This window comes from Eschrichtius robustus, chromosome 15 (genome assembly GCF_028021215.1).
Source record: "Eschrichtius robustus isolate mEscRob2 chromosome 15, mEscRob2.pri, whole genome shotgun sequence".
In the NCBI taxonomy this organism is placed as follows: domain Eukaryota; kingdom Metazoa; phylum Chordata; class Mammalia; order Artiodactyla; family Eschrichtiidae; genus Eschrichtius; species Eschrichtius robustus.
Genome location: NC_090838.1, coordinates 52,236,324 through 52,255,588, shown reverse-complemented (window position 1 = coordinate 52,255,588; position 19,265 = coordinate 52,236,324). Strand labels below are relative to the sequence as shown.

Here is a 19,265-nt window from a genome sequence, read left to right as displayed (position 1 = left end):
AACAAGGTCCTAACGTATAGCACAGGGAACTATATTCAATATGCTGTGACAAACCATAATGGAAAAGAATATAAAAAAAGAATGTATGGGGCTTCCCTGGTGGTGCAGTGGTTGAGAATCTGCCTGCCAATGCAGGGGACACGGGTTCGAGTCCTGGTCTGGGAAGATCCCACATGCCGCGGAGCGACTAGGCCCATGAGCCACAATTGCTGACCCTGCGCATCTGGAGCCTCTGCTCCGCAACAAGAGAGGCCGCGATAGTGAGAGGCCCGCGCACCGTGATGAAGAGTGGCCCCCACTTGCCACAAATGGAGAAAGCCCTCGCACAGAAACAAAGACCCAACACAGCCATAAATAAATAAATAAATAAATAAAATTAAAAAAAAAAAAAAAAGAATGTATGTATGTGTATAACTGAGTCACTTTGCTGTACAGCAGAGATTGGTACAACATTGCAAATCAACTATACTTCAATTTTAAAAACAAGAAAGAAAGTAAAAATAACATAGACAACCAACAAGAACCTACTGTATAGCACAGGGAACTCTGCTCAATATTCTGTAATAATCTAAATGGGAAAAGAATTTGAAAAAGAATGGAAAAAATAAAAATATTTTTTTAAAAAAAGAAAAAAATGGGTGGAAGATCTAAATAGACATTTCTCCAAAAAAGACATACAGATGGCCAAAAAGCACATGAAAAGATGCTCAACATCACTAATTATTAGAGAAACACAAATCAAAACTACAATGAGGCATCACCTCACACGGGTCAGAATGCCCATCCTCAAAAAATCTACACACAATAAATGCTGGAGAGGGTGTGGAGAAAAGGGAACCCTCCTACACTGTTGGTGGCAATGTAAATTGGTACAACCATTATGGAGAGCAGTATGGAGGTTCCTTAAAAAACTAAATATAGAACTACCATATGACCCAGCAATCCCACTTGTGGGCATATACCCAGAGAAAACCATAATTTGAAAAGATTACATGCACCCCAATGTTCATTGCAGCACTATTTACAATAGCCAAGACATGGAAGCAACCTAAATGTCCATCAAAAGACGAATGGATAAAGAAGATGTGGTACATATATACAATGGAATATTACTCAGCCATAAAAAGGAAGATAATGCCATTTGCAGCAACATGGATGGACCTAGAGATTGTCACACTGAGTGAAGTAAGTCAGACAGAGAAAGACAAATATCATATGATATCGCTTATAAGTTGAATCTTAAAAAATGGTATAAATGAACTTATTTACAAAACAGAAATAGAGTCACAGATGTAGAAAACAGATATTGGGACTGACATACACACACTACTATATATAAAATAGATAACTAATAAGGACCTACTGTATAGCACAGGGAACTCTACTCAATACTCTGTAATGGGACTTTCCTGGTGGTCCAGTGGTTAAGATCCCGTGCTCCCAATGCAGGGGGCCCGTGTTCTATCCCTGGTCAGGGAACTAGACCTCGCATGCTGCAACAAAGATCCTGCATGCCACAACTAAAAGATCCCACATGTGACAACGAAGATCCTGCGTGCTAAGACCCAGTAGAGCCAAATAAATAAATATTAAAAAAACAAAACTCTGTAATGATCTATATGGGAAAAGAATATAAAAAAGAGCGGATACATGTATATGCATAACTGATTCACTTTGCTATACACGTGAAGCTAACACAACATTGTAAATCAACTATACTCCAATAAAAATTTTTTAAAAAGACAGAAACAATAAATATCCATAACTTAATTATTGATCCATCTTCTCCCTTTCTCAAATTTCCCAAAAGAGCTGTTAATCACACTGTTTCCATTTGTTTTTATTCTACCCACTCCTCAACCCATACTAATCTGGCTTCTGAATCTAGCACTCCACCAAAACAGTTCTTCGCACTTAAGAATTCCAGGTCACCAAAGCCAAAAGACACATTTCTTTCATTATTTTATTTGACCTCTTAGCAATAACTGGCATCTCTGGACACTCTCTCCATCTTCAAATACTGCTTCAAATACTGCTCCCTTGACTTTCATGACAACATTCTTGGTTTACTCTGTCCCCTCCTGATCATTCTCCTTTGCAGGATCATGCTTCTCTATCCAGCCAATAAATGTTGGAGTTTCTCTAGGCTCTGTTGTAGACCCTCTGCTCTTATGCTCACCTATACCTGCTGGCTTCAATTATCACTTATTTGCAAGGCTTAGAAATTATTATCGGGCTTCCCTGGTGGCGCAGTGGTTGAGAGTCTGCCTGTCAATGCAGGGGACATGGGTTGGAGCCCTGGTCTGGGAAGATCCCACATGCCACGGAGCAACTAGGCCCGTGAGCCACAACTACTGAGCCTGCGCGTCTGGAGCCTGTGCTCCGCAACAAGAGAGGCCACGATAGTGAGAGGCCCATGCACCGCGATGAAGAGTGGCCCCCGCTTGCCACAACTAGAGAAAGCCCTAGCACAGAAACGAAGACCCAACATAGCAATCAATCAATAAATCTTTAAAAAAAAAAAAAAAGAAATTATTATCTATAGCCTAGCCACTCTCTAAGCACCAAAACCCACGTATCTAACACTCTTTGCCTGGTTATCTCATAAAGTACCTCAAACTCAAAATGTCCAAAACAGAACTCATGAGCTCCTCTCCAGACCTGATCCCTCTGTTATTTTCCTCCTCAGTGAATAGCACCACCATCTATCCAGTAGCAGAAGCAAGAAACTGAGTCATCCTTGACTCCTCCAATCCCCTCTGTGAAATAATCCAACAAGTCAATTCAGTTTTACTTCCTAAATACTGAATTCATCCATTTCTCTTTGTCTCCACTGCCCTAGTCCAAGTCACCGTCATCTCCCTAAGACTATTCTGATAGTTCCTCTTGTACCTGACTCCACTGACTATTCCCTAAGCCGTTCTCCACACACAATTGATATTTTCAAAATCTGAAATAAAGAAGAAACTAAAGCACGGCCTAGGAGGTCCTGCCCCTGCATGGCTGACACCTACTGACCTCTCCAGCCCCGTCTTGAGCCATGCATGTTTTTTACAACAGGCACGGTTTCTTTCAGTCTCATTTACCCACTGTGTTCCTTTTGGCTTTGCTGTTCTGACCAAAGGGCTCTTTCCCTTCCTCTTCGCCTCACATACTCCTACCCACCTTTCAGATCTCTATGCCAACTCCTTAAGGAGGGAGGCTTTCCTTGACTTCAAGGGCCATATCAAACCAGCCTATTACAGAAATTCTTCAAACATTCCTTTGCCTGCTTTTCCCCCACTTTTGACATTATTGCCTGAACTGTAAGCTCCATGAAGGCAGAAACTACCCAATTTTACACACTACTCTCTGCCTTGCACAGTCTGTGACACAACTTTGGCACTTCATAAATATTTACTGTGTGGATGGTGATGATGAAGACCTGAAGGTTCCTTTCGTCCACTCACGAAACTTAATTACATAACATTTTCAAAAATGTTAGTGATCAAGGACTCTAAGCTAGGGCAATACTCATATATTGCACCAAGATATATGTGCAAGGATGTTCACTGCAACACTGTAATATTATTAATCTGGAAACAACCTAAATGTTCATCAATAGGAGACTGGTTAAATAAGTTGTGAAATATGCACAGCTTGGAGTATTACACAGCAGTTAGTATTACACAGAATGATCACCTAATTATATTATTGAGTGAAAAAGGCAAACTACAGAATAACATGAATAGTCTGATCCTATTTCCAGAATGAAAAACAACATATAGTTTGTGCCTGAAACGTATAAAACAAGGTCTGAAAGGAACTGTGAACGGTGGTTACCTCTAAGAAGAGATGTAGAGTGAGGGAGTGGTGTGAAGAGAGATTTCTACTTTTTACTATACTTACCTATGCATTGCTTTAAGTCTTTTCTACGTGAATGTATATTTACATTTTAAAAACACTAAAAGAGGAAAAGATTTAAATACGAAGTGTTAGTGAGTGCTGTAATTACAAAAGGGCAACATTCAGAATTTACCTTTGTAAGCTGAGTGGGGTCAAACCGAAGAACCTTTTGGTTACAGCAGGGATAGATTCCAGTGCCAACAGTACTTAGCGAACTTCCTGCAGTAGGATAAATCACTGTTTCTGAGTGATATTGACAATGTGAAAACTCTATACACAGAAAAGCCTGAATAAAAGAAATACATAAAATCAAGTATTATTCCCACAATGAAATTATACATCTCAAAAATACTTCACTCAAGACCACATACTGTATGTTCCATCACATAAAATGTACAGAAAAGGCAAATCTCTAGAGACACAAGGCAGATTTGTGGTTGCCTGGGGTTAAAAGTGAGACAGGGTTGGGGAATGGCAGCAAATGGACATGAGGGATCTTTTTTGGGGTGATGGAAATGTACTAAAGTTGGATGGTGGTGATGGTTGCACAACTCTGTAAATTTATTAAAAATCAGAAAATTGTACACTTAAAGTGAGTGATTTTTATGGCACGTAATTATACCTCAATAAAGCTATTAAAAAACAAAATCAAAAACACTATTTAAGTTCATATGAATTAAATTGATCTTGATGTACATCTAATTTTATAATTGGTCAATCACATAAGAGGTTTTCCAATGGAAAAAACTAAATAAAAATTTGCCTCACTTATTCTTTGACATATTTTTTAAGGTAAATACTTAGCATCGGTATTAGTGACAACTATGGAGTAACCTTGAATCACTGGTGAAAATCTTATCGAAGTTTAATTATAAAATTAACAGTCATGTTTCAGATATGTTTATAAGTTGGTAAGATAATTTAAAGAAAATAAAAAGATCCTGAACACAAAAGCAAGAAAGGATAGTCTATAATTCAGAATTCTTAGTTGTTAGTTCCAATTATGATTTTCAAATAATAGTTTTTAATTAAAATTTTCTGCATCTGATAAAATCTATAAGGTGCACACTCATACAAAGTATTTTGCATACAAACTATTTTATGAGTTTATGAACTCTCCATAGTAAAATATTAAATATTATAAATCAAGACTCAATTTCCTATGAAGAAGGGAAAAAAATCCTTCAAATTTTCTGCGTTCTGACATGCTAAACAAGCCAGGTTTTAGAAGCCCGATATCCTTGATTATAAGCGACACTCCATTGTGGGGAGGACGACTACATAGCTATTAAGTTAAAAAAAAAAAAAAAAACCAAAAAACCAACCTGACAATATCAAGTGCTAGTGAAGATGTGGGGCAACTGGAACTCCCATACACAGCTGGAAGGAATGCAAAGTGGTTCAGGGACTTTGGGAAACTGTTAGGCATGGTAAATGTTAAGCTTACGTTTACCATCAATCCAGCGATCCTACTTCTAGGTAACTACCCAAGAGAAACATATTCACATGAAAGCCTGTATGGGAATGTTTATAGATGCTTTCTTCATAATGGCCCCAAACTAGAAACACCTACAGTCCTTCGCTGGTAAGTGGATAAACATACTGTGATATATTCATATGATGGACTACTACCTAAGGCTAAAAAGGAACAAATTGATAGATACAACAATGTGAATAAATTTCAAATCCATTTTCCTAAGTAAAAGAAGCTAGACTCAAAAAGCTAAATACTGTATGATTCTATTTATATGACATTCTGGAAAAGTCAAAACTATAGAGACAGTAAACAGATCAGTGGTTGTCAGAGGCTGGGGTGGAAGAAGGAATTGACTAAAAATGGGCACGAGGGAATATTTTAGGCTGACAGAAGTGGTTTATGCTTTGATTGTGGTGGTAGTTACATGACTGTATGAATTTGTCAAACCTCACAAAAAGGATAAATTTTACTGTATGTAAATTATACTTCAATAAATCAAGCTTTTAAAAATTGTGGGGACATAGGGAGTCCACTGATCTTCCTTCCTTCTACTGAAAATAATTACCCAAGTGAGAGAGGAAAAGAACTGGGGGCTGGGAGACCTGAGGGATTCATAAAAAATTTTATGTAGAACACTCTGGATTTATACATAAGGCTAATTTGGAATGACTGTGACCAATAAAGATCTACTTATTCTAGAAAAGGATTTATTATAGGTACCTTCAAATAGCAAGCTTTCTTGTGCTTTTATGATAGACTTCATTTAGAAGAAAATGAACAAAACCTTTTTGGTAACACAATTATTTTAACAAGAAGGGCATATCTCAATAGTATCCTATCTGCAAGGGTGTTTCTGAATTTCTAAAGAAATTTATGGGCTAACAGAGAAACAGTTTGGCTGGAAATAATGAAAGGCAGTAAGAATTCCATTATCTTTTTTCCACTGAAAAAAATGGATTTGATCACTTAAAACCTGTTGGTTTTATAAAAATTCATCAAGTCATCGATTGTTTCAGCAATGGAAATAAGAAAGAGGAAGAACCATAGTACGAGAAATGAAGTCAGATGCAAGCAATGTTTAATAGCACCATTGTTTTGACACTAGTTTCTTAAAAAGATGCCAGATATTGTACAAACACACCCTAATTAAACAGCATATATCAAAAGAGCCTGCTCTCAATGTTTGCAGAGCAGGATATTAAAAAAAGACAAAACTCACCTGATAACATCTTGAACAAGTTAGCCAGTTGACTGTTCCCCACAAGCGCCAATATACATCTCTCCAAGATTTTAATTCTTCAAAAAGACTATTCAAATACTCATGAACATCCCAAGTCTTATCTCTGGGGAAAAGAGCCTCAGTTGTTATATTATTTTACACACAAGCAATATAAACAATTTGGTTTAAACAAATATTTTAAAATTTGTGACATATTTCCAAGAACATTCCCCAAAAGACGGCTGTGGAATGGACTACACTGCATGGTAGATAAAATTTCATTTGGGAGTTTGTTTATTCTTTTATTTTCCCGTGGACAACAGAAAAAGTTGTGACAGACTGAATGCCAAATTATTTTACTATGCTAGATGAAGGGTTATAAGTTAAATATAGTTTGAGCAGGCTAACAGTTGGGACTTAAGCTTATGTTGCTAAATGGAACCTTTTATTCTAATTGTACATATTATAAAATAAGTTATTAATTACTGGTGATTCTAAACATTCCATTAATGTATTAGTTCTTTATATTATTTTCATAAGGCATTTTCTAGTAATTGAGTAATAAAGTAATGCAAAATCAGGTCTTGGTAATAACACATTTTTAAGTTATGTGATATAAACTTAAAAAAACAGGCAAGGCTTATAACTCCATTTGCTATGGTCATATGTAACAGGTTCCTATTTTTGTCTAAGTCCCCAATCTTTTTGAACTTTTGTTATTTTTGTCCTTAGTTCAATAAATAACAAAATGCCATCATGTTATTAGAAATTACATCTGTTTTAAGTTTAAGACATTTTTGAAAAATGTCATCAACAGCTGACTTGCAAGAAAATACTTTGAATAAAACAACAAAAATGGATATCAAAGTTAATAACCATTTTTTCACATAGTAATATTAATAGTTATTGCTGTCAAAATGGAAGTAATTTTCAAAAGGTAAATCAAGTCTCAAGATAAAAAGGTATAAAATTTGATAAAGGAGGCAAGGATATACAATGGAGAAAAGACAGTCTCTTCAATAAGTGGTGCTGGGAAAACTGGACAGCTACATGTAAAAGAATGAAATTAGAACACTCCCTAACACCGTGCACAAAAATAAACTCAAAATGGATTAGAGACCTAAATGTAAGACCAGACACTATAAAACTCTTAGAGGAAAACATAGGAAGAACGCTCTTTGACATAAATCACAGCAAGATCTTTTTTGATTCACCTCCTAGAGTAATGGAAATAAAAACAAAAATAAACAAATGGGACCTAATGAAACTTCAAAGCTTTTGCACAGCAAAGGAAACCATAAATAAGATGAAAAGACAACCCTCAGAATGGGAGAAAATATTTGCAAACGAATCAATGGACAAACGATTAATCTCCAAAATATATAAACAGCTCATGCAGCTCAATATTAAAAAAGCAAACAACCCAATCCAAAAATGGGCAGAAGACCTAAATAGACATTTCTCCAAAGAAGACATACAGATGTCCGGGGAAGCACATGAAAAGCTGCTCAGCATCACTAATTATTAGAGAAATGCAAATCAAAACTACAGTGAGGTATCACCTCACACCAGTTAGAATGGGCATCATCAGAAAATCTACAAACAACAAATGCTGGAGAGGGTGTGGAGAAAAGGGAACCCTCTTGCACTCTTGGTGGGAATGTAAACTGATACAGCCACTATGGAGAACAGTATGGAGGTTCCTTAAAAAGCTAAAAATAGAATTACCATATGATCCAGCAATCCCACTACTGGGCATATACCCAGAGAAAACCATAATTCAAAAAGACACATGCACCCCAATGTTCACTGCAGCACTATTTACAATAGCCAGGTCATGGAAGCAACCTAAATGCCCATCGACAGACGAATGGATGAAGAAGGTGTGGTACATATACACAATGGAATATTACTCAGCCATAAAAAGGAACGAAATTGGGTCATTTGTTGAGACGTGGATGGATCCAGAGACTGTCATACAGAGTGAAGTAAGTCAGAAAGAGAAAAACAAATATCGTATATTAATGCATGTATGTGGAACCTAGAAAAATGGTACAGATGAACCTGTTTGCAGGGCAGAAGTTGAGACACAGATGTAGAGAACAAACGTATGGACACCAAGGGGGGAAAGCCATGGGGAGGGTGGGGATGGTGGTGTGATGAATTGGGCGATTGGGATTAACGTGTACACTGATGTGTATAAAATTGATGACTAATAAGAACCTGCTGTATAAAAAAATATATATATCCCAAGTGCTTATAATAACTAATGAATATTCCCTTTATTATATGGAGAGGAAAATGAAATATTTTAATGTTGACTGTGCTATTATTAACACTAGGGTCAAATGTCATGTGTTTCTCTGTGTTTCTGTTTTAATGTTTAAAATATGAAATCTAACATTTGTAGGGTTTTTTCTTTAGTAAAAGTACTGTACATTTTTAATATAGGAAAAAAAGCAAAAAGCAAACGAAAATCATCCATAATACTATCACTCAAAGGTAACACCACAGTTAACATTTTAGTGAACATGTTTCTAGTTCTGTTTTATAACCTGTTTTTTTTCTTATTTAATTTACCACTAACAATTTTCTGTGTGAGTATATATTCTTTTACATTCTCAAAGTCTGCATATTAAGAATTGTTTAGATGCGTTTTATATAGATATACTATTTTACAGATATATTTTTAGTTCACCTAATCATTTGAGTGCTTTTTTTACTTTTTCTTGTTTATATAGAGCAATAAATGTCCTTATTAAGTGCTTTCACAAATCAACATTACCTCTCTGAATAAATTCCTAGCAGTAGGATACTGTCAGAGAATATACATACATATTTTAAAGTTTTTGTTATCCTGAGACATTATACCGATTTATAACACTCTCTCCCTACTCCCCAAATCAGGATGAGAACTAGTTTTGAACTTAAAGGGCAATTAAAAAGGACTATGCAATAATGGAATACTGACAAAGTATGAAGAATAAATTATGAAAAATCCAATTTTAAAGACAATTTGCCTCACTCACCAACCAAAATTTATCTGAAAGTAAATTTGGTTGTCTTCTCAAAAACACTTATATAATAGATAACTAAAATCTGTTAGTGAAAAGAAATCATTTTAATGGCACTGATCAGAATATCCTTCAAGATAAAATAAAGCTTTTACAACAACTTTGTTTTGAAAGTAGCACCTTTCTAAATCAAAGTTGGATCATGTGCAGAAAAGATATTATCCTATTCCTTATAAGAGTAGTTTTGCTTTTAATAAATACACTATTAATTCGCATTTAAAAAGCTGTATTTTCTTTTCACTACACCTTATATGAATGTAGATAATATTTCCGTGTTGATCCACATTGATTTTTCCAGGAATGCAAGGAATTCTTCTTTCTGTTTCTTTTGTTAAAAGTTTCTTACACAAACAGCATCTATAACACAAAGACACAATCAAAAAAACAATCAACCCGATTAAAAAACGGGCAGAGGAACTGAATAGACATTTTTCCAAAGAGGAAATACAGATGGCCAAAAGGCACATGAAAAGATGTTCAACATCTAATCATCAGGGAAATGAAAATCATGACCACGATGAGGTATCACCTCACATCCATCAGAATGGATATCATCAAAAAGAACATAAATAACAAATGTTGGCAAGGATGTGGAGAAAAGGGAACCCCTGTACATTGTTAGTGGGAATGTAAATTGGTGCTGCCACTGTGGAAACAGTATGGAGGTTTCTCAAAGAACTAAAAATAGAACTACCATATGACCCAGCAATTCCACTCCTGGGTATATATCCAAAAAAAAAAAAAATACCCAAAAAACTAATTTAAAAAGATACATGCACCCCACAATGTTCATAGCAGCATTATTTGTAATAGCCAAGATACGTAAGCAACCTAAGTTCCATCAACAGATGAATGGATAAAGAAGATGTGGTATACACACATACATATACACACACACACAATGGAATATTACTCAGCCATAAAAAATGAAATTTTGTCATTTGCAGCAACATACATAGACTTGGAGGGCATTATGCTAAGTGAAATAAGTCAGACAGAGAAAGACAAATGCTATATGTTATCACTTATATGTGGAATCTAAAAAATACAACAAACTAGTGAATATAACAAAAAGGAAGCAGACTCACAGATACAGAGAACAGACTAGTGGTTACCAGTGGGGAGAGGGTAGGGAGGGGCAAAATAGAGGTGGGGGAGTGGGAGATACAAACTATTGGGTATAAGATAGGCTCAAGGATGTATTGTACAACACAAGGAATATAGCCAATATTGTGTAATAACTGTAAATGGAAAGTAACCTTTAAAAATTGTATAAAAAATTTGGGACTTCCCTGGTGGTCCAGTGGGTAAGACTTCACACTACCAATGCAGGGGGCCCAGGTTCAATCCCTGGTCGGGGAACTAGATCCCGCATGCATGCCGCAACTAAGAGTTCATTCACATGCCGCAATTGAAGAAGTGCGCATGCCACAACTAAAGGATCCCTCATGCTGCAACTAAAGATCCCATGTGCCACAACTAAGACCAGGTGCAGCCAAAATAAATAAATAAATAAATAAATATTTTAAAAAATTAAAATTGTATTAAAAATTTTAAAAATTAAAAAACAACAACAAAAAGAAGATACAAAAACATCCAAGAAGAAAATTTCAAACGTAGTAAGATTAAAGAATTTAGCTGCATTATATAGCATACCAAAGAAAAACATATCACTGTACCTGTATAATGTTGCTGCATTATTCTGAGAATCTGGATTCAAGTACTCAGGATCAAATAGTCTCTCAATCTTCTTACAAAAAAGTTTACTATTAAGAACAAATGAACAACAAATTAATTTTTTATATCTACTTTATTAAAGTTACTTGATAGTGATAAAAATAAACACTGACCTATCTGCACATGTAGAAAATAAGACTAATAAATCCTTAGAGAGCCCTTCCTTGGGAATTTATAATAAATTTTTAGTGTTCTAAGTAAATAAACCTACTAATGAGAACTGCCTGATCAAGAATCCATTTTCACAAGAAAAATGAGACAGATGGATATCTACCCCTCTTTCAGTCCTTTGTTAAGGAATATTCAAGACCGAGGATTTTGGAAATTTAACAATCCGGGGTCTATCAATAATTTGGTATGTGATCTTTGGCAACTTAACATCTTTGAACCTTATTTTCTCCATCTATGAAATGGGGTTAGTAATTTCAAATGCATAAGATTTTATGAGGGTTAAATGAGATAGTCCTTTTTAAAGAGTGCCAGACAGTATTAAACATTCAATAAATGTTAATACTTTATTACTATGCATAATATAATAATGTTCTGCATGAACTTTAAGTCTTTTAAGTATGTCATTAATTCCAAGTGTACACCCTGACTGTCTCCATTTTCTCTCAAGTAATGACTGCTATTAAAGGCCAATCTAGGGAGATGCAAGAGGGAAGAGATATGGGAACATATGTATATGTATAACTGATTCACTTTATTATAAAGCAGAAACTAACATACCATTGTAAAGCAATTATACTCCAATAAAGATGTTAAAAAAAATAAAAAATAAATATGAGCAACCCCCCCCCCCACCAAAACAAAATAAAAAATAAAGGCCAATCTGGATTTAGGATCCCGATTCCATTTTCAAGTATTTAGCTCTTGGATAATTCCCCTGTGTCTCATTCCCCTTAAGGACTAAACTCTTAGATAATTCCCTGCACTATCAATTTCTCCCACTGTAAGGAATCATCCTCATCCTGATCAGCATATATAAATATAATCTAGTATCTCCCTTCTTAAAAAAAAAAATCCTTTCTTGAGCCTACCTATCTTTAATAGCTACTGCTGAATTTTTCTGCAATCATTCAGAGCAAAACATCTGGAAAAAAGTTGTTTAAATCCAATTGGCCACATTTCTGTTCTCATCTTACTCTACATGGTAGCAGCATTCCACACATTTGACCACTTAATCACTTCCTCCTTTTTGAAACCCTCTTTCCTTCTGCCTTCCCTTTGACCCCCTGGCTCCTCCTCCTCAGGATCCTCGCTGGCTCCTCCCTTGTTGAACCTCCAAATGTTGGACAGTCTTTATCAATACTCTCTTGCTAACAGTTAGAAAATAAAATAAATAAAAATAGCATTTACAATAGCACCAAAAAATTCAAATGCCTAGGAATAAATTTAGTTAAAAAAGGAAAAATATCTCTCACTAAAAACTATAAAACATTGCTAAAATAAATGTAGGGTTATACCGTGTTCATGAACTGAAAGACTCAATATTATTAAGATGTCTCTTTCCAAATCTATAGGTTGAATATTAACCCTCAAATCTGCAGGGTTGTGTGTGTGTATGTATGTGTATGAGAGGGAAAGAAAGAGAAAATGGGCAGGCTGATTATAAAATTCATATGGAAATGCAAAGTATATAAAATGACCAAGACATCAATCTTGAAGGAAGGCAAAGCTGGAGAATTCAGATTACTAGATACCAAAAAGTATTAGAAAGCTACTGTACTTAAGACAGTGTGCTACTGATAAAAGTACAGACAAAGAAATGAACAGAACAAAATGGAGAATTCAGAAAGAGACCTCACATGTATAGTCTCCTGATTTACAGTAAAGGTGCCACTGCAATTCAGTGGAGAACATATGGTATTGTTAGGAAATCTCATTCACTTTCATGGTTTCAAACCTCACCTACTCTTATATTTCTATTTTAAGCCCTGACCTCTGACCTAAACTTCAGACTTACATATCCAACTATCTCCCTGCCATCCTACCTGTGTGTCCAAGAAGTATATTAAATATATTAAATAATCTTAACCCAAACCCATCTCCTGACTCCCCTCACCCCAGTCATTGCCCTCTCTATTAATGACACTAGCACGGTTAGTTGCTCAACCTTAAAACCTAGTAATTATCCTAAAATACTCTCTCTCTTCCCACATCATTCCATTTGAAAATCTGTCGAATCTTTCTATTAACATAGTCTGAATCCATCTACTTTCTTCCAGCTCCCCTGCCTCCACTCTAGTCCAAAGCCTTTCATCTCTCACTAGACTGCTGCACTAGACTTCTAATAGGTCTTGCTTCTTATATTCTTATAGTCTATTCTCCACATAGAATAGACTGAGCTCTTAAAAACAAATCAGATCATGCCACTCCTCTGCTTCCATTCCACCTAGAATAAAGTATACACTCCTTGCTATGACTTAAACAGCCCCTAAGTGCTGCTGACCTCATCTCATACCACTCTTCCCCTTTATACTAAGGCCTGTCTTAATAATTTTTAACATAATTCACCACTACAATCTGCTTATATGTGCCTTATTCAGAGTAACCAATTTAATTACTAATTTTTACCTGAGCCACTGGCTCAGGATATATTTTACTTCATTTAAAATAAAATGGAAACAGATTTCTAAATATATTCTAAATATAGAATTTTTACTAAAATGAAATAGAAATAATACATTTCTTCTAATAGGAACATTACTTTTAAAATTAAATTTAGGGATTTCCCTGGTAATCCAGTGGTTAAGACTCTGTGCTTCCACTGCAGGGGGTGCAGGTTCGATCCCTGGTCAGGGAACTAAGACCCACATGCCGTGCGGTGCCACCAAAAGTTTTAAAAAAATAAATTAATTAAATTAAAATTTAAAAATTACCTCTTAAACTTATCTTTCTTGTCCTTTAAATCATCAACTTCACTGTGTGTGAACAGATCAGCTATACGTGTAAGAAGGTTTGCATTAATACAGTTCATGTTGCATGGGGTAGCTACTATGGCATTCATATTTTTGTGGCAATACTGAATACATTGTTCAACCTAAACAAAAAACACAATAGAAAATGAATATTGAAGATAGTAGCATAAAGGATAATGTCATACCAATACTTTTCAAAGATAAGATTCATTAAAAGCCTAATCCATGTATTGCTACACAATAACTTAGTTCTGCCTATTTGGGTTAATCTACACTGTTCCAAAGTGGTCTAGCAGGCCAAATTTGTACAAACATAGCTAGAAAAATAATTTTCACACTTCTTAGAATATTTCGAACGATAATGTAATGAACATCTTTCATGACTGTGGCAGATATAAATTTTAGTCCACAAACTCAAGGGTACAAGATATGTGACTTCCTATAACTAAACTTAGTGATAATTTTAAGCCTCCGTTTCTCTGAGTGGCAGAAACACAATTTCAGTCACTTCAGGGTTTTCTCAGTTGTGTTGTGCTTGCTCGCTGACTTTCTTCCCCTTTCTTCACTGTGAGGTATATTTATTTACTTTTTGAGGTAGATTTGGGTTTTGGGGAAAAACAGCACTGGTTAATTATGCATTCTTCTAAATATTTTGCTATGGTATAAAAATCATCCTTTAGGGCTTAGATTTCAAAAATCAAAACTCAGAGACTCTTTTAGTCTCTGCTTTTTTTCTATAACCCTCCCTTGAAGCAATAAATACCAACAACTGAAAGGAGAGGGGCTAAGGAGTACAAAGAATACAGGGAACTAATAAAACTTCAAACAAATAAACTTCACATCTGTTAACACAGCAAAGGGGTATTTTGCTCTGCTTAGTTTTACCAGAGGTTTAAAGCAAATATTCATTTAAATGTTAATTTAAACCACAAAAACGTATAAAAAACATTTGAACAATAAAGAAATTTATTAAATAAAAGGAAAAAGAAGAAAAACAAATATATTTAATGTTAGAGCTTGATATGTATATGTATATATTATGCTTTTATGTTTTATCAACTATTCTTAAACAACAGACATGAGCATGTGGTTTACACATATAAAATTACATTTTTTAGTAGTTGGGTATTTGTTCTTAATTCGCTGAACTATAAATGAAAGACACAAATAAGTAAAACATGCTTAAACCAATTACTTAAATAGTAAAACAAATGTATTCCAATTAATTTTCATTTAATTTGGTTTCAGAGCAAAATCCCTTTTGGGGTAAAATTAATTCTGTTTAGTTTCATCTAATGCAACAGCTAACTCCTCCCTTGAGGATAAATTGTTTGTTTTATAGGCATCATATACTAATAATATATAGTAGCCTTAACAATAGCCTTCCCAATAGAACAAAGTACCTCCAAACACCAGCAGTTTATTCTAATGAATCACACTCTTGAATTAACAACTACTTCAGGAAGATGTCTTAGAATTTTCCAGATACTTGAAGGAAACATCAAGTTATATGTTAAATCAAGTATGGGTGAATAGAAGAGCTTGAATCTCTTTTTAATACTTACTAATGAATCCATTTTCAAAAATTCTGAAGAAATAAGAATTGAAATGACATTTCCTGGCTCTAAAAAAAAGAGAGAAAAATTAAATTCTCCTTTTGATTTGTACCTCAATCTCCTTAGAACAGGCTCCTTCTCACCTTAAAAGAGGATGTTACTTTAATAAGAACAATTTAATAAAAGCTTACTATGGCTTATATACATGAAAGAAAGAAAACGCAATGTTAAAACTTACAGTATAGAGAAAATGCATAGTAAATTTGCCTGGAATTAGATTCATATCAAGTAAAGAGACTCCGGCTAAAGATATGATATATGCAAACTCCTTAACTAAACCAGGGAAAAAGATAATTAAAATTGTGAATACAACTCATCACACAAAAATGACAGTGAAGCTACTTCAAATGTGGTTCAAATGATTGTTATGAACAAACACTTAATTTAAAAGATTCTGAAAGATAATATAAAATTTACTATTGCAGAAATGCAAAATTACTTTCTAAAGGCAGACTTCGGAGGCACAACCAGGGAAAGGGGCATGCCGGCTGATGCTATCATTTTAGTAAAACAACCTCAGTCATCTCCCATGAGGTATATTTTTAAGAAAAAGAAAACAACTGTGATTTTTACCATTATAGTACTAAGACAATCCCCCTAAATAAAGGACTATGCAGGCAATGATTAAAATAAGTAATCCCAATCTTTCCTTAAGTAACAATTCTAGATTAAAGGTTCTCAAAGAGCAAAGGTAAAGGGAGGAAAGAGCTGGTGAAAAAGTTCCTCAAGAAACTATAATATAACCCATTCCAGTTAAGACACAAGGTCTGGATTATTAGCAATTTAATTAAGCATTTTGGTACTTTTCCTAGTTAGAATAAAGATTGCTTTTATAAAAGCTTACATTTGTAGCCACTGATTTAAGGTCCAAGATTACAGAGACTAGTTTTGCACCACTTTTTTAACCTTTGCTATGTTCTTAAACATGCTAGATCAAACAGTAATTTTTTTCTCTCTACGTATTTTGATTTTTATTTCACACATACATATCTCCATGGTCTGGAATCTCTGGGCTCTGACTGGTTGAAAATTTTGATTTAGCAATTTTGTAATTTTAAGGACCATTAGAAACCTTTTCTATTAATTTGGTCACAAAAATGTATTAAATTATGAACTTCCTCAGAAGACTTCTTATATACTGTCAGTATAGGTTTAGTTACTAACAAGAGTTTAGAAATATTTTGCTACTACTGTAAATTGCAATTCTAGTGCACAGAAAGACTTTATTAAACCACCAGTGTGACTTCCTATACAAGTCAATGCCACAAAAAGATTACTTAGTAATTAGTCTTCCGATCCTCTAGAACACTGGTTCTCAAACTTTTGCTCTCAAAACCCCTTTAAAAAAATCTTAAAAACTGAAATTCCTGGAGAGCTTTTGTTTATGTGGGTTATATCTATCAGTATTTACCATATTGGAAATTAAAACAGAAATTAAAAAAAAATATTAATTCATTTAAAAATAATGAACTAATTACATATTAACATATTTTATGAAAAATAACTATTTTCCAATAGAAACAAAAAAAAAGTGAAAATAACACTGTTTGACATTTTTTATAAATCTCTTCAATGTCTGACTTAAATTCTCGTATCTGTTTCCACATTGAATTTCTGAGTAGTCTTTCTTAAAGGTTAGTTGCAATGGGAATTGAAATCATATCAATGAACTTTTCCTATTCTGCTATCTCAAAATCCACTGATTTATCTTGTACTTTGAGTGGACCTTCAACCCATGCATGATTTTTTTTAACATCATGCATTGGTCATTAGGAAGATATTGGTTCACTGAGTTATGCAAATCTTCCAAATGTTGAAACATTTCATTGCACAATACACACATACACACAAAATCTCACCAGTCTCATCAGAAACATCTTTAAGTACTGAGGAATTGTCAAGCACATGCAAGCAGATACAAGTTTTCCAATACTCTCTTACTTGAAAGCTTGAATTTTATCATTGGCAACAAATATTGTTAGTTGTTTCCCTTTAATTGACTGGCTCATTTAATTCATTTTCAAGAAAATATTTGTCTGGGGAGTTCCCTGGTGGCCTACTGGTTAGGATTCTGGGCTTTCACTGTCGTGGCCTAGGTTCAATCCCTGGTCGGAGAACTGAGATCCCGCAAGCTGCACGGTACGGCCAAAAAAAAAAAAAAAAAAGAGAGAGAGAGAGAGAAAATATCTGCCAAATGCCTAAGTCTGAATAACCATAACTTGTCAGCCATTCTTCCAAGTAAAAATGGTTTCATAAAAAAGCAGCTAGTTTGCAACTCAAGTAACTGTACAAATGCTTTTCCTTCAGACAACCATCATACTTTGGTGTGTAGCAGGAATGCACTTCCTGTGTCATTACACAGAATATCAAAACGATGTATACTCAAGAGTCAAGAGTTAATAAAATTAGTAATATTTACTGCCTCATCAAGGATATTCTTAAGTGAAACTTTTTTTGTTTTCTTTTTTCCTATGAGCACATGGTGTTGAAGAACACAGTGACCACTAATACAGTGTGATGCTCCTTGCTTGATGTGTGCTAAAGCTCCAACAGTTTTACCCTCCATTACTTCTGCACCATCTGAACAAATGTCAACACAGAGAGAAAGACAAGCAACATCCTGGCATTATTAAGCAGATTCTCTTGACCTTGTGGATCCTCTAAAAGGATCTTTAGGACTCCAGTGGTCGGTCACTGTACCATACAGTGAAAATAGCTGATCTAGAGACCTGTCCATTTGCCATAAGTTCACTATAATTGGCTTAGAAAGGGTGAGGTATCAGTTTCCTAAAAGGTGATTACTAATCTGAGCATAAATACTAATGTTTGAACAATTTTCCACATTTCATGTTTGGCCTGAAGCAACTTCCAGCTGACACAAAAATTGTACTACAAAATAAGCAATAGATTGTCTTTTACCTAAAGTGGGCATCTCACAATCTTTATTCTCCTTAGTGTTCCTTTTAACATATTTTATCAACCAGTTGAAAATGTGAACGTCACAATGAACTGAAATGTCCACCTCTTCCCAGCGCTGGGCGTCCACAGATAAATATTCAGCAAAGTACTTCATTTCTGATATCAAAAGATCTCGTGGGCAAATAAAATCTTCTTTCAAGTTTTTTGCTTCATCACATACATGGATCACCATGTTTGGCCTTCATAAAAAATGTTACACAGAAATGAAATTATTAGAATTTTAGAAGAGGAGCCAATAATATTGACATTTATTGGAAGTATGAGAACAAGATATTTTTCAAGGTTTTAACCACACATCAGTTTCACAGGGTCTGACATTCAGAAGTTTTCATAAGTGTCTTGCTAACCTGATCTGTA

At 34.7% G+C, this 19,265-nt stretch overlaps 1 protein-coding gene across 5 annotated transcripts in view; it reads right to left on the bottom strand.

Moving 5' to 3' along the window:
- SANBR (SANT and BTB domain regulator of CSR) overlaps positions 1–19,265 on the bottom strand; it is a 66,702-nt gene that overhangs the window by 32,476 nt on the left and 14,961 nt on the right. For all 5 annotated transcript variants that reach the window (XR_011076644.1, XM_068564782.1, XM_068564781.1 and 2 more), the window contains 7 exons: positions 18,849–19,087; positions 15,879–15,937; positions 14,275–14,435; positions 11,335–11,421; positions 9,902–10,012; positions 6,582–6,705; positions 4,019–4,171 (listed from right to left, as the gene is read on the bottom strand). Coding sequence is in view for 4 of the 5 variants with exons in the window: in XM_068564782.1 (XP_068420883.1) it covers positions 4,019–4,171; positions 6,582–6,705; positions 9,902–10,012; positions 11,335–11,421; positions 14,275–14,435; positions 15,879–15,937; positions 18,849–19,087 (934 nt within the window). In the remaining variant the exon portion in view is untranslated. The remainder of the gene's footprint in view (positions 1–4,018; positions 4,172–6,581; positions 6,706–9,901; positions 10,013–11,334; positions 11,422–14,274; positions 14,436–15,878; positions 15,938–18,848; positions 19,088–19,265) is intronic.